Here is a 16,156-nt window from a genome sequence, read left to right as displayed (position 1 = left end):
CATTTCCCAATATTACTGGCCCGTTTCCCTTTGTAATCTCGGGAATACTGTCTCAAGATTATTAGCAGTGTGTGGTCTGTGGCCCTGGAACAGAGTGGAATTAAGTGACCACAGGGGGATTAAACTGTGAGGTTGGTGTTTTTCACAACATTAATATGTTTTAATTAATTGAATTATGAGTCCTAGTCAGAGAAGAATGTTGCATATATCAGTGGTCAGTTAAAGGTATTCCCCAAGGTATTTTTAATCTTAAATACTAGTCATTTGATATTACTCTTCTCTTTTAGGATTGATAGCACACTTTTATGATATCTTGAGGCTGATTTTTCTCTATCCTCTGTAGCTTTTTGCATTAAAAATTAAGCAAGCAGAAACCAACCAACCATGAGTCATTGGGTTAAAGACCTCTAAGTAGTGCCATAACTCTCTGTAATTGTCCATATGAGGATGTACTGAAATATGAAACCGCATGTTTCCTTGATAGTTCCCTATACAAATGGCTTGTTTTCTCTTTTTATTCCTGCTCCTCCTCTGTTAAATCATAAATCTCCCAAGAATGACCAGTCACTGTGTGGTATAGAGGGTCTGGTTGCTACCTTTAGATTAAAACTTTGGCATGTAATTATCTAGATGTTTCAGAAAGAACAGGTGGATCCTCTTCAGATGAAGCTACAGCAGGTGAATGGACTCGGCCAGGGGTTGATTCAGAGTGCCGGAAAAAACTGTGATGTGCAGGGTTTGGAACATGACATGGAAGAGATCAACGCTCGATGGAACACACTGAACAAAAAGGCGAGTGGCGAGGGGCTAACTCTAGTGCATTGGGAATGGAGGGCTTAGAAAGGCACATCTCAATTGTAGGTTTCCCTGCAACCTGAATACAAATACAGATTCAGCAGTTGGAAAATATAATTAGGAAAGGGGGGTCAGTAGTCATTTAAAAAGCTCTCTCCTCTCTCACAACGAGCCCCTGCATCTGTGATACAGGTTGCACAAAGAATTGCACAACTGCAGGAGGCTTTGTTGCATTGTGGGAAGTTTCAAGATGCCTTGGAGCCATTGCTCAGCTGGTTGGCAGACACTGAGGAGCTCATAGCCAATCAGAAACCTCCATCTGCCGAGTATAAAGTGGTGAAAGCACAGATCCAAGAACAGAAGGTAAGTGAGAATGTTGGGACAGTGAACTGTAACAGCCGTAGGGAGTGGCAGACAACACATTGGCTTCTCATTTAGGAGTATATTCAGGAGTTTTAGTAGGAATCCATGAAAAGAAAGGTGAAAGTTGATTTGCATCATCTTACTTCAGTCTACCAATTTACTGTGGCACACATTGGACCGAACAGTAGTTCGGTGTATTTATTCGTGTATTCTACTCCAGTGTTTCATGCACAGCTTTTTCTTACAAGGTTCTTGGAGTTTTCAGGGTCAGCAATATTCTGAATAATGTTGTGTGTCATGTATAAGGTGCTGTCTGTATTTTTGGCTTGGTTTAATTTCCCTTTTAGTGCATTTTTCTCCTGATTCAAACTAAGTTCCCTATTAGTCGCATAATGACTGTCACCCCTCTATTTAAAAATGTAAGAGTGTGAAGTTTATGCTGGTCCTAGGAGCTATGCTGCATCTCACGTTTTTGCCTCTGGATGAAAAAAAAGCTACCATTATTCAACTCAGTTTAGGATTTGGTGGGGTGGGGGTTTGGGGATCTTTCGCTTGTATTTTCTTCCTTATTTCAGATTTCAAAGTGACATTGTGTTATCACTTTTCACTCTCCTTCAACACTGTGTGCACTAGTTGCTCCAGCGGCTCCTTGATGATCGAAAGGCCACAGTAGATATGCTTCAAGCAGAAGGAGGCAGAATAGCCCAGTCTGCTGAGCTGGCTGATAGAGAGAAAATCACTGCACAGTTGGAGGGTCTTGAAAGTAGATGGACTGGACTACTCAACAAGGCAGCAGCCAGGTAAGGGCAGAGGGGTTTTGAGGAATGGGTCAGACAAGGGTTTTTTTTTGTCCAGTTTTTAACTTGAAGTGCTCTGTAAGGTCCTGGATGAGTCATAGAGAGCTCTGGAAGGTGTGTAATGGCTTTTATCTTGAAGAGGAATACGTTCTTGGAGATGATCCTCATAATCACAGTAGCTCTCAGGAAATGAGCCTCAGCTACTCCATGAATTTCTCAGAACTGGAAGATTCATTGCTCCGTGTTGCTGTTCTGCTGTGATACAATCATGGTTCCAAACCGACAGACACAGACGCCTACAATCCAGCCAAGTTATTTTCTGAGTTTTCGAAACAGATTTTTCCCCTTCATATTTATAAATAATACTTTTGGTACTTGGAATTGAAATTTACCATATTTCTTTTCTGATAGCTTATCCCAATATTAGATGTTTTTGCATCCAGGACCTAGTCTGTGATTCTGTTCAATATATGGACATGATGCATGAATAGGGGCGCCTAGTTGGCTCAGTAGGGAGAGCACACAACTCTTGATCTTGAAGTCGTGGGTTCGAGCCTCACGTTCGTGTGGAGCCTACTTTAAAAACATAAAAATAAGGGTGGCTCAGTCAGTTAAGCATCCGACTTCGGCTCAGGTCATGATCTCACGGTTTGTGAGTTCGAGCCCCACGTCAGGTTCTGTGCTGACAGCTCAGAGCCTAGAGCCTGCTTCGGATTCTATGTCTCCTTTTCTCTCTGCCCCTCCCCCACTGTGCTCTGTCTCTGTCTCTCAAAACTGAATAAATGTAAAAGTTTTTAAAAATTTTTTAATAAAAAATAAAAACATAAAAATAAAATATTAAAAAGAGAGACAGGTGCATGACCAGTCTTCAATAAGTGGCCAAAAATAAGCAGTATACTTTTCTCCTCTGAGGAAGTGCTTTCTCTCTCCATAGCTATACCCCAGCATCACTTCAGCTTAGTATGTCACATGAAGGTCTTTTAGTTTATGCTGTCCCCAGTTTTAAAAAGAAATGCTCACCAATTATAAATCTCTATGAGAGTAGTGTAGGTGATGAGTTATGGTTGTAGCCTTTCAGTTCTCTAGGTAGCCAGCAGAAGTTGTCATAATTCCCTCTTCTACACTGGCCCACAGTGTGCTGATTTCTTATCAGAGTTGCAAAGTATTGTCCCCCATATTTGTGGGAGAAACAAAAATGAAAGAATTCAGTTTATTTTTTTTAAATTACACTTATTTTTATTTACAGATAGCACTGCTTTTTTTTCTTTGTCCATTTTCATTAATAGTACCATTAGCCTTCCAGTTACCTGGGCGTAATCATTAATAGTATCATTAGCCTTCCAGTTACCTGGGTTTAAAACCTTAACCCCATTTTTTACCCTTTCTCCCCCACTCCTTTGTGTCCCACATCTATCAGGATGCTAAATTCTGTCCGTTTTACTTCTCTAGTGTCTTTTCTATTCATCCATTTCTCTAATTCCTACTCACCTGCCTCAGGTCGTGACTTGGGCTCCTCAATGTGAGGTAGTTTCCTAATGAACTAATCACTCATCACTCTATGGCCACTTACCCTCAGGCTTCCCCTTTGCCTTGCTCAGAAATTTAATGACTCCCTGTTGCCTATAAAACAAAATCTAAACTCTTTAACCCAATATTTGAAGCCTTCAGTTATTTGGCCCTAATCTACATTTCTGTTTCCACGTTCCTCCTCCTCGTATTATTGGTAAAGTATACCATATACTTAGGTATCTTCTGTCAGTTCCTAATTCTGTGTCTTTACTGATAGTGTTGTGTCTTCCGTGACACAAGAGACAGAAAGCATGCTGTTTATCTTCTTCTATGAAACTTTTCTTTATTCTCCAAGGATGGAATACTTTCATTTTCCTCTTCACTCCTGTAATTCTTTGTACCTTGTATTGTCATTATTTTATATACTTATTTCATAGGCCCCATAAGCTCATTAAAGTGCTGATTTGTTTCTAATGTATCTTTTTATGACTCTTTCCTTCTGCCCACTTCCATCCTCCTAACCTAACACAGTTTCTGGGTCAATATTTTAAAGAGAAATACCAAGAGAAGCTTCATTTGTTCCAGATATCCTAAAGACTTTTATTTAGATTCTTTAATATTGGATTTTTTTATACCGCTGAATTATTTTTGCTCTTTGGTATCCTAAATGCTATTACATTGTTTTTCAAACTTTCAGATTCCAAAAACCAGAGATGAGTCAGAAAAACCTAGAAATCAGGGACAAGTTTTTTTTTAAGTTTATTTATTTTGAGAGAGCACAGAGCCCAACACGGGGCTTGAACTCAGGATCGTGAGATCGTGACCTGAGCCAATATCAAGAGTCAGATGCTCAACCAAATGAGCCATCCAGGGCCCCCAGTTTTTTTTTAATGATATACTAGTTTAATAATAATCTTTAAGATTATGTGTTTTAGTTGTATTAATTGAAGATGTATTTTGAAGGCTGGCATAAACAAACTATTCTGTACTTCATACTGACATTTAAAAGTAGCATTCAGAGGGATGCCTGGATGGCTCAGTCGGAAGAACATGTGACTCTTGTTCTTGGGGTTGTGAGTTCCAGCCCCACTTTGAGCCTAGAGTTTACTTTGTTTAAAAAAAAAAAAGCTTCATATTCTTCAACATTAAAAAATAATAAAACTTAAAAAAATTAAAATAGTATCTAGAAATATGTTTTGCTTTATATTTAAACATAATTGAATTTCCAGATCATTAAAATGGTAATTCTTTACGTTTAAATCATTTGTTTTCTTTTTTTTTTTTTTTTTTTTTTTTTTTAGAGCGTGCACACAAGTTAGGGAGGGGCAGAGGGAGAGGGACAGAGCTCCTAAGCAGGTTCCACATTCAGCACAGAGCCTGATGCAGGGCACTATCCCACAACACCAAGATCATGACCTGAGCTGAAGTCAAGAATTGGATGCTCAACCAACTGAGCTACCCAGGCACCTCTAAATCATTTCTTATTAAAATAAATTTGTCCAGGGTACACAGCATAGAACCTGGCACAAAGTGGATGTTCAGTAAAGGTTTGTTGAACTAAAGTGCATCATATACCCAGACCTTTTTAAATGATGTCGCATTTAGTCTGTTCTTAATCATCCAAAGATATCATTATGGCCTTTTATTATTAACCTGTGTGCTAATCCAGTTCTTTGGTGGTTTTTCTTTCTCTTCTCTATCAGGCTTCCTCTCCCCTTTGTAATTAGCTGCCTTTAATCTGCAGCTTAGTATCTTGAAATCTAAGCTTAGTATGGATGTTATATTAATCAGGACTTAAAATTCTAAGTGAGCTGTGAAGTTTACAGTTCTTTTGACTGCCATGTGTGTTGGCAAATTCAGCTACTCTGAGGTCATTTTCTTTGCCTTAAATCTGGATTCAGAGTTATGTTCTGGTGCTTGAAATCGCTGGAGCTGGGGAAATGGGGAAGAAGTTCTAGCTCATAGTCTGCATTTGTTCCTCATATGCTCTCTTAACTCACAGTGAAGGTAGCAGTGACAGGGAGAAAGAGATGAAAACTGATAATTTTTTTGATGCCTTTAAACTTTATTTTGGTCTGGGGCGCCTGGGTGGCGCAGTCAGTTAAGCGTCCGACTTCAGCCAGGTCACGATCTCGTGGTCCGTGAGTTCGAGCCCCGCGTCAGGCTCTGGGCTGATGGCTCGGAGCCTGGAGCCTGTTTCCGATTCTGTGTCTCCCTCTCTCTCTGCCCCTCCCCCGTTCATGCTCTGTCTCTCTCTGTCCCAAAAATAAAATAAATGTTGAAAAAAAAAAAATTAAAAAAAAAAAACTTTATTTTGGTCTTATGTTCACATGATGCATGTGCTCTGTCCCTTAGGAGAAAGAGCATTAGAAGGCCTGATTATAGTCCTCTTTGCACTGTTAACTACTCACTGGGTGAATTGGACAAATCTTTAAGCCTTCAGGGTTAGCTTTCTGTTTTGTCATAGTGAGATAATTATTCTGCCTACTTTACAAGGTTATGAGGCAATGCTTATGAAAAACTTTAAAACCACAAAGTGCTACGTATATGTGTCGTGTTTACTATTGATACTTAAAATGTACCTGAAGATTGGTCTTTTACTGAATATAGTACTATTATCAGTCTTAATGTGATTTTTTGCCTGAGCGGCTTGTTCTGTATATTTGTGTAGGCAAAAACAGCTGGAAGATATCCTGGTTCTGGCCAAACAATTCCATGAGACAGCTGAGCCTATTTCTGACTTCTTGTCCGTCACGGAGAAAAAGCTTGCTAACTCAGAGCCTGTTGGCACTCAGTCTGCCAAAATTCAGCAGCAGATCATCCGGCACAAGGTAGGGAGGAGTTGTCATAAATTAGAACACAGCACTGCAGTCAGAAATCTCAGAAGTTAACTGCCTATAGCAGTCTAGAAGATATGTTTTGGGGGGGGGGGGATATTTTAAAGTTTAATTTGAACTATGGTCAAATTATTCATTGACATAGTCACATCCTTGAAGTAAAAATAACAATTGACTAATAGGCTGCCATCAGAAAAAAAACAGCTTTTGTTCTCACTTTTTATATTATTTTTGCCCTTTGGTAGGTGAACTTTTTCTATTATTTAATTTATTAGATCATTTGTTATTCATTGTTTCATGTTTACTTTTCATTTATTTTGTTTCTGTTATTCATTTTTTCCATCTGGATTTCCAGGCTCTGGAGGAAGAAATAGAAAGCCATGCAACAGATGTGCACCAGGCAGTCAAAATTGGGCAGTCTCTCTCCTCCCTGACATGCTCTGCAGAACAGGGTGTGCTGTCAGAGAAGCTAGACTCCTTGCAGGCCCGATACAGTGAGATTCAAGACTGGGGCTGTCGGAAAGCAGCCCTGCTTGAACAGGCACTGTGTAACGCTAGACTGTTCGGGGAGGATGAGGTGGAGGTGCTCAACTGGCTGGCTGAGGTTGAGGACAAGCTCAGTTCAGTGTTCGTAAAGGATTACAGACAGGATGTCCTGCAGAAACAGCATGCTGACCACCTGGTATTCATGTTTTCCATTTTTATTGGTCATGTTACTAAGTTATGTTGTAATTCTGATTCATGTTTCTCTTCATTTCTTTCTCTTTTAATTCCAAACATTTCGACTTCATTTTATACATAAGCACATAGTTATAGACTTGTTGCTAAGGACTAATCTATTTTTTGATGAGTCCATGGAAATACTCGTACTTAACAAACTGAGTCAATAATTCTAGAAGATGATCCAGAGTACAGTCAGGGACCATCTCAGTTCCAACTCATGTTTTACATCATTAGATAATGTATCACTCAGTTTCCATCTGAGAAGTTTTATGAAAGAGAGTGTAATGTGACAAAGCCAGAATACCTAAATATCGCCCTAGGTTTGACCATGTAGCTGTAACTTCTAAAATATTTCTAGAATTTATGTGCCCAAATTCCAAGGATTATTTGTCATCTTAATGGAAAGAACAATTTTCTCTTTTCATCTCATTTTTATGAAATTTCTTTAAGGGTAGTAAAAATAGGCAAAGCAGTTGTTTTGTTGTTTTAAATAATCTAAGATTCTTCTGATTCATTGACTTCAAATATTAAGAATTTTTAACCATGATCCTGATTTAACTCAGCCTGTTCTTGCTGACTTTCTTTTCTTGAACTTTCTGAGTCTTGGTTTTGGACACAGTAGACATTTTTGCTGAATTCTACATCTGCCTTTCTTGGGCTCAGGTTTGGTACCAGTAGATTGGTAAAACTGATTTAATCCTAATCTCTTCTTATCCGGTGCAAGGGATTAGCTTGCCCATAAGTATCAGATTTAATTGTTTTTGAGTAATAAATAGGGTAACCAAAGAGATAAGGAATAACATAACTGAGGTATAAACTAAACTGGTATTTGTCTCTTTACTTTAAACTTGGTCTCCTAAAGGTCTCACCTTTCTTTCCCTTTGTTGTGCTGTAGTTTTAAGATTCATGCTATTCTTTCCTTTCAGGCTCTAAATGAAGAAATCATTAATAGAAAGAAGAATGTAGATCAAGCTATTAAAAATGGTCAGGCTCTTCTAAAACAAACCACAGGTACTTTGAAAAGTGCATCTCTCAGCACCTCTGCAGTCACTCAAGCACATGTCCAGGGAAATAAACATCCTGCACTAGCCACTACTCTTTGTATGTAGAAGAAGTTCAGTATTTATTTACTGGTTGTATTACCATGTGCTCCTGGAGGCTGGCAGCCTGGGGTCCTGTTTCCTGCTAAATCTTTTGAAAACTAAAAGATATTATCTCACATTTGGTTATAGATGATGACTCCCCCTGCTCTCCAGTATGTCCAAGGCCAGCATTCACCAAGAGGTGCTGGGACCATTTAGAAACACTTGCAGTTGAATTCAGATCTTAATAATCTCAGAAGTGGCTTCTTTTTATCAGTTGGAAGGTTTATCTCCCACTTCCCATAGTGTGGGATTCTAAGTGAAATTGCTTCCATAGGGAGAGAGCATCTATAAAATTTAAGCTCATTTCGAAGAAAAGGGGATAAAGGAGACTCCCTCATATCCTCTTAAATATAAATAATTATGCACTGTCCCCACAGGTGAAGAGGTATTGCTTATCCAGGAGAAACTGGACGGAATAAAGACTCGCTATGCAGACATCACGGTCACCAGCTCCAAGGCCCTCCGAACTTTAGAGCAAGCCCGGCAGCTGGCCACCAAGTTCCAGTCTACTTATGAGGAACTGACTGGGTGGCTCAGGGAAGTGGAGGAGGAGCTGGCAGCCAGTGGAGGACAGTCTCCCACAGGGGAGCAGATACCCCAGTTTCAGCAAAGACAGAAGGTGAACTGAGTTTCACGCTGTAAAGGGAAAGAATTTTTTTTTACCTCTTCCAATCCCTAAGTTCAAAGGTTTAAGTGTCATCACCAACTGTCTCAACCTTAAATCTAAACCAAAAAGTTCTGCCTGCCTCCTTTCTTGTTTGCTCTTGTTTTCATGGACAGTAAGATTTGACATAAAGGCAGACTTATATAAGAGCACTTGTTATGGTCTGAAGGGGAAAAAAAAAAAAAAAAGACTGAATCCCAGATCCCTGGGAAGTTTTCTTCACGTGTAACATTTTAAAATTGACTTCTGTAACTCATTCTCTAGAGAGTGCTTCAGGATTCTGTTTGATTCTCCTACAGGATCTAGTGCAGTTCTGGATGTGCAGAAATACTATGTAGGTACTTATTGACTTAAAAATGCCCTTGGCTAAAGTACTTTATCATTTCTATTGAAGTAAGGAGAAAAAAGAAAGAGGCAGTATTTGTTCTACCCAGAGATAGTGTGGCCCAAGAAGTGTTGCAGACAGTTCTAAGCAGCAGCTAAGCCTGAAGTCAGGCTGTGGAATGGTTGAAAAATCTAAGACAAGAAAAAAAATAAGTGGAGGAAGGAGGTCAGAGCCCTGCTGGGATGTGTGGTAGAGATAGCACTTTCTACCCAGCACAGCTGCTAATGTGCTTAATTTAGCAAGGAATGGCCTGAAAACTTTTTTTCCCTCCTTAGGAATTAAAGAAGGAGGTCATGGAGCACAGGCTGGTGTTGGACACAGTGAATGAAGTGAGCCGTGCTCTCTTAGAGCTGGTGCCCTGGAGAGCCAGAGAAGGGCTGGATAAACTTGTGTCTGATGCCAACGAACAGTACAAGCTGGTCAGTGACACTGTGGGACAAAGGGTGGATGAAATTGATGCTGCTATTCAGAGATCACAGCAGGTAATGTTTATTAACACCTCTACAGTAATGTTTTAGGCAGCAGGGATGTATGTGTGAAGCACAAAATTATGACCCACATAAATACAGGGTCAGAAATAAGGATAATAAGAGTAAGCTAAATCTGATCCAACAAGTTATTTCAGTGATTGGAAGTGATTGGATAAAGATATGTGAAGATGGGTCTCAGTTTGACCCAAAATATTTTTGTATTTATTATTTATTTTTGAGGGTGGGGGAGGGGCGGAGAGAGAGAAAGAGAGAATCCCAAGCAGGCTCCATGCTGTTCGTGCAGAGCCCAACATGAAGCTTGAACCCACTTGAACCTGCTTGAACTCTGAAATCATGACCTGGCCGAAATTGAGTTGGGACACTTACTTGACTGAGCCACCCAGGCGCCCTGACCCATAATATTTGACCGTTTTTGAGCAGACGGGAATATGTGATAGAGTCTGTTTGAGCCCTCTTCTTAGCTACTGACCGGTTAAGAGGCAGATTCTGATAGTAGATAATATCTAGGACCAGAAGGTCCAAATGCATCCCATCTTAGTTTGACATAATCAACTGTTTTAGTATTAGCTGGAAGAGGGGAAGGAACCAAGAACTATAATTACTATCAAATATGCTAATAACCAAAATAGAGGTATCCAAAATAGAACCTTCTCAGTAAACACAGGTGTCCTATTTCCCTCGATCTTTTTTCCTTCCTGCTTTCTGGAAAAAGTTATTTGCTTTCCTTTGTAGCTGGATACGTACCTATTAATGTGTCATGGTGCAAAGTAAATATAACATGACTTCTTGGGTTCATAGTAATAAGCAAATACTTTGTGAACCACACAGAAGTTTGCTGTGACTCTCAAGTGCATCCTCAACATGTCTTTATTGGTATCCCTACCCTTGACCAGATACTTGGGTATGAGATTTATCATGCTTGGGAAAAGCCTACTTTCCTCTTTAAATATTGGCGTTTGTTGGCACAGTTGAAGAGAAATAATTGGGGGACCTCATTAAACAGTCACATAGAACAAGTTCTTAGTTTTCTTTGTTTCCACAGAACCCTTTAAAGGTTTGGTGTTCTTATGCTTCTTCAACTATGAGAGTACTTTCAAGTTAGCTTGACTCAGCTGTCTGTTGCCATGTTTAACCATGCGTTTAAACATACGGCTAAAAGTGTATGGGTAGGAAACAGGATTGGCAGATGGGAGAGAGCACAGCCTCATAAAAGCATTGTGATTAGAAGTATAGTCTTAGGAGTGTCAATTTCCATTGTTGTTTCTAGCTGTAGGATCACTAATTGAATTCTATGACTTCTTCTATATGAAATAGGATCAACTTCTATTTGTTGAAGTATAATCAGTTACAAATTATCTGCATCTTGATTTATGATTTTATGCAATTTTCCCCAGTTTTGGCTTTCCTTTGTAGAAATAAACCATATTAGTAAAAATCCAGGCCTTTCTGTGTTGAGGAAATGGTAATTCTAAGGAACATAATTTGTTCATTTTTCTTTAATATGCCTATTAGTATGAGCAAGCTGCTGATGCAGAACTAGCTTGGGTTGCTGAAACAAAACGAAAACTGATGGCCCTGGGTCCAATTCGCCTAGAACAGGACCAGACCACAGCTCAGCTGCAGGTACAGAAGGTAAGTGTAACACTGACATATCTGCTGTGCCCTGAGCTAGAAGAATCTTCACTGGTTTAGAGTAACTACGAGAGTTTCTGACTGCCACAGGTTGAATAACGCAGTTTCATGATGGTGGCTAGAGATTTAAAATAATTGGTAAGATGAGGAAGAGATTCTTTTGTTTTGTGAAGAGGGAGCAATAGGCCCATTAATCCAGGAAAGAATAGTTAGCAGTTTTCTGGATGATTTTTAGGATAGATGATACTTTTGTAAGCTACTAAAAGATAAGCATGGAAGATGTATGGATAGGCAAAGTGTCAAACTTTATAGAATAGTTTTGATGTGGCTTCATCAGAGTGAGGAGTTTTTCATAAATTGTGTCTAATAACATTTCAGTAACACAGGCTTGGGGTTCTCTTACTTCGTGACCTAACTGTAATTCACTTTCAAAGGCTTTCTCTATTGACATCATTCGACACAAAGATTCAATGGATGAACTCTTCAGTCATCGTGGTGAAATCTTTGGCACATGTGGGGAGGAACAAAAAGCTATATTACAGGTGAATTGCATTTATTTATTTACCATGTTTATCTTGTCTTGATGGTGGTGAATCAGTACAATTGTGAAATGACAAGGTTTTTCCCCCTCTGTCACTGGTAATGGTATTAAAGTGCAATTTGATGTTCTGGGGGGAGCCATGTCCCTAACCCTATGTGCACAAATGTCCAAACAGTCCTACCAGAAGATGTGAAATACATTGCAGGTTTGTTTTCTTTATAACAGGGGAATTGCTATGTATCTTCAGTCCATAAGGGTCTTTGAGTTACCTAAGTATCTATGATAGATTTTTCAGACCCATATGCAGATATTCTTTCTTCAGGCCCTTGTAAATGATCATACCCATTTCTAAAAGGATTGGCCAAGAGACTTGTAGATCAGTTTTCCTTGTTCTTGTAAAAGTTATGGTTAACCACTGTTTCCTCCGAAATTTTCATAAATTGAACTACTCATTTTAAACATATGAAGCCTAAGTGTCTGGTTTGTGAAGACACTTTTATCAGAGGAGAAAAGACAAGTCAAAGTTAGTGGGCAGAGGGTCCATTTCAGCCCCTGAGATGTTCTGTCTTGAGCTGACCTGCCGTAATAATGCTATGTCTGAGGTTGTATGTCATCTCTAAGAGGTTATGCTGTGTCGTGCTTGCTCTGTTTGTCTTTGAAACTACTTTCATGTGTTAAAAAGTCTAGAAACAATACATATATATGATAAGAAAAAATAGAAAATTCAGTTAAGTATAAAGAAAATAAAATCAGTTGTAATTTTGCTCAATTAATCCATTTCTGGACATAAAAAACTGAAGAAATTCTTTAATTTTTTATGGATATATACCTACCTTTTTTCCTTAAAAGAAGGGTTCGTGATAGTAATAAGTTTTATATTTTGTTGTTCATAGGAAAAGACAGAGTCTCTAATACAGCAATATGAAGCCATTAGTCTGCTCAATTCAGAGCGTTACACCCGCCTAGAACGGGCACAGGTCTTGGTGAACCAGTTTTGGGAAACTTATGAGGAGCTCAGCCCCTGGATTGAGGAGACCCGGGCACTGATAGCACAGTTACCTCCTCCAGCCATTGATCATGAGCAGCTCAGGCAGCAGCAAGAGGAAATGAGGGTAAGGAGCAATCCAGGTTGTATGCAATGGCAGAACTCAAAATTGGCTCTACGCTTTATTTTAAAACAACATGTTTTTTAGTGCCTACCAAGTGGAAGTTCTGTGTTATGAAGTTAAGTCTTAATTGGTTAGAATTTTTGCGTGCGCGCGCACACACACACAATACATACCTGAATTACTTCCTTTGTCCTTAATATGAATCCATTAAAGAAAAAGAGCATGGAGATGTCAGAAACCTGGGTACTGCAGAAATAAAGAACTAAGTAAACATCAAGGGTATTTTTAAATCTTTCCAGATATGGTGGGGCGTCATGAGACTTGGGATATGGTTGGGTGGCTTTTTCCATTTGGGTGAGCCCTAGCTGGAGTGAAACAATGTCAGAAAGCATTGGCTGCATGGACTTTAGGGAAAAGGGAAATTTGTAGACACTTCAACTAATGGCTTTTACCATTAAAGGTAGTTTTTAATGTCTCTCTTATTTGTGGCTAATGGCTTGTGCTTATTCTTTTCTCTGTATTCCTATACATGGATGGATATAAACTGGAAGGAGCCAGCAGTAGAGTCAAGGAGTGGTTGGATTACTAGAAAAGTTGCCATTTGTGCCTTGTCCTGCTTAATGTCTCTCAGTTTGAGGAGGGGGACAGATACTTATTTAACCATGCAAATTATAGTGCATGGAAGTATTTATATGTACAGAAGAGGGGGATTAAGCTTGCATCAACAGGGAGGGGGAGGAGGAGTGAGAGATGATGTGTCTGGGAAGGCTTCCTGGTGTTGGGACGTCTGAACTGGCTTTTGAAAATTAAGAGAATTAGGTAGTGTTAGAACCTAAGACTTAGATCGTTTTTTTTTTTCTTTTCCATAAATGGTGCGATGCTGGGACTTGCTGGTTTTTAGCAATTCCATTTTTTCCTCTCAAAGTTGATACGAGCTAGGTACAAAAATAATCATTTTATTTTCTTACATAGCAACTCCGGGAATCCATTGCTGAACACAAACCCCATATTGATAAGCTGCTAAAGATAGGCCCACAACTAAAGGAGTTAAACCCTGAAGAGGGGAAAATGGTGGAGGAAAAATACCAGAAAGCAGAAAACCTATATGCCCAAATAAAAGAGGAGGTGCGCCAGCGGGCACTGGCTCTGGACGAGGCTGTTTCCCAGTCGGCTCAGGTATGTGTGTGTCTTTAAGTCCTGTTCCCTTCAACTGCCCTTTAGTCTAAGCACGAGATCTCTGTATCAGGTGTGCCTCTGTGGTCTGGAATGTCTAGACCAACGTGCAGATGATATGTCATCAGTAGATCAGGAACCTGTGCCTATTACATTTTCATTCCAAGGAACATTGGTATACCAACATTATGGCTGGTTGCAGGGGGGAGGGGCGTGTCTCATCTTGGCTGGTATATACTGTCTGTTGACAGTTTTCTTGAAAACTTTTCTATTGTGATGAGTCTTTAGCAGGGATGATTTTGGATAAATTCACCTTGAAGCAACAAATGTGTCAAGAAAAGTGAGATTCCTATCAGCCTCTTACTTTCGAGATTTGGAAGACAGCACATTAGTTTTCTTACTCAAGAGGCCACCAGCTAGCTCCTGGTGCAGAGAAAGATGCTTGAGTAGGGACAAGTAAGAGCCAAAGAGAAACATAAACCACCAGCAGTGGAGTTTAAAGCATGTAACTACATACTTTTCAACTAATATATTGCTGTTAGTGGTATTTTTGTCATGTCTGGGTATTTTATTCCTATGTTTAGTGTCAATATTCTTGGTTAATATTTGTACTTACTCAAGTTTTTCCCCCCACCTTCCGTCCCATCTCTCACTCACATTGTGGAATGTGTTACTTTGTGTTGTTGCTGCCTGCTCCTGTCCTCCCCACATCGTCACATTTCATTGTTGTGTTGACCGCGCCCACCATTACAGATTGCAGAGGTAAGGTACCCACCTCTACTGGGATTAGGGGGTTCTTATGAAGCTGAGAATTGAGAAGATTTACCTTTAAGGAAATTGCCCTTTACTGTCGTAGAAGAAGTTTTATTAGTCTGGTTTATTATGCCAGTCTCACTTGGGGCAAAACCTAAAAGTGAGGGAGCAGCGGGGAGTGATTTTGTCAAGGAAATCCTATGTGTCTCCCCTGTAAGACACTAGAGTTAAGCTTCATTGCAATGAATCCAGAGTTGGTTTTAGAGAACTTCTTAAGGGGGCAAGAATATCTGCATTGCACCCTTTTCCCCCTTCTCTGCTTCAGATTATAAATGAAAATTTTATAATTACAATCATGTTATTCACAGTACCTGAAAAGCGGGAAGGTAAATTGTTCTTTTAGAATAAGGATAGATTTGGCCTTCTTTAATTACCTTTCATCATGCCGACCTTTTCCTTTCTCACTATTACATATAGTGGGTTATTAAATTGCATGCCAGGATACTTTTAATCTCTAAGTCATGTGGCATATTGAGTTCCCCATCCATTTACACAGTTGGTAGAGGGCCTCTAACTTGTTGGTCTAATCTGTTGCATGCAGCTGTCATCTGAAATGTTGACACACTGACTCTCACCAGTTTCATGGTCTTGTCCCTTCCTTGTCACACTAGTTGGGATCAGGGAAGTACTGTGACAGCACTAATGACTTGAGTCGATTTCTGGCATATTACTTGATATCTTTTTTTGTTTTGAAAATAAACGTTTACTTTCTTTTTTTGATGGGCCAGCACTGGTGTGCTATGCCCAAAGCAGTCTCTTAGGCAGACCTAACACTTGACAGCCATCGGGCTAAGCCGAATGCAAGTTACCAGAAAGAGTAGTAGATTCATAACCTGTTATTCCCTAACATTTCCCGCAGAAGTGTGATGAAGTAGTATTGCTGTGATGGCTAACGTTCCAACATCTGTTTAGTTCCATGATAAAATCGAGCCTATGTTGGAGACTCTGGAGAATCTCTCCTCTCGCCTGCGTATGCCACCGCTGATCCCTGCCGAAGTGGACAAGATCAGAGAGTGTGTCAGTGACAACAAGAGCGCCACCGTGGAGCTGGAAAAGCTTCAGCCTTCCTTTGAGGCCCTGAAGCGCCGTGGAGAAGAGCTCATTGCACGATCTCAGGGAGCCGACAAGGACTTGGCTGCAAAAGGTGCTTCATGAATCTAATTATTATTAAAGAAAATC

General features: G+C 39.8%; 1 protein-coding gene across 16 annotated transcripts in view; it reads left to right on the top strand.

The window, feature by feature from the left end:
• MACF1 (microtubule actin crosslinking factor 1) overlaps positions 1-16,156 on the top strand; it is a 331,328-nt gene that overhangs the window by 278,199 nt on the left and 36,973 nt on the right. For 15 of the 16 annotated variants that reach the window (XM_047871166.1, XM_047871165.1, XM_047871167.1 and 12 more), the window contains 14 exons: positions 631-792; positions 988-1,158; positions 1,792-1,958; positions 6,136-6,295; positions 6,657-6,983; positions 7,951-8,035; positions 8,547-8,788; positions 9,494-9,700; positions 11,222-11,341; positions 11,776-11,883; positions 12,776-12,994; positions 13,964-14,167; positions 14,918-14,926; positions 15,890-16,121. In XM_047871166.1, coding sequence (XP_047727122.1) covers positions 631-792; positions 988-1,158; positions 1,792-1,958; positions 6,136-6,295; positions 6,657-6,983; positions 7,951-8,035; positions 8,547-8,788; positions 9,494-9,700; positions 11,222-11,341; positions 11,776-11,883; positions 12,776-12,994; positions 13,964-14,167; positions 14,918-14,926; positions 15,890-16,121 — 2,413 coding nt within the window. The remainder of the gene's footprint in view (positions 1-630; positions 793-987; positions 1,159-1,791; positions 1,959-6,135; positions 6,296-6,656; positions 6,984-7,950; positions 8,036-8,546; positions 8,789-9,493; positions 9,701-11,221; positions 11,342-11,775; positions 11,884-12,775; positions 12,995-13,963; positions 14,168-14,917; positions 14,927-15,889; positions 16,122-16,156) is intronic. The other variant, XM_047871163.1, reaches the window with a different exon arrangement.

Source organism: Prionailurus viverrinus, chromosome C1 (assembly GCF_022837055.1).
Source record: "Prionailurus viverrinus isolate Anna chromosome C1, UM_Priviv_1.0, whole genome shotgun sequence".
In the NCBI taxonomy this organism is placed as follows: Eukaryota; Metazoa; Chordata; class Mammalia; order Carnivora; family Felidae; genus Prionailurus; species Prionailurus viverrinus.
This window is presented reverse-complemented; position numbering and strand designations above follow the sequence as displayed.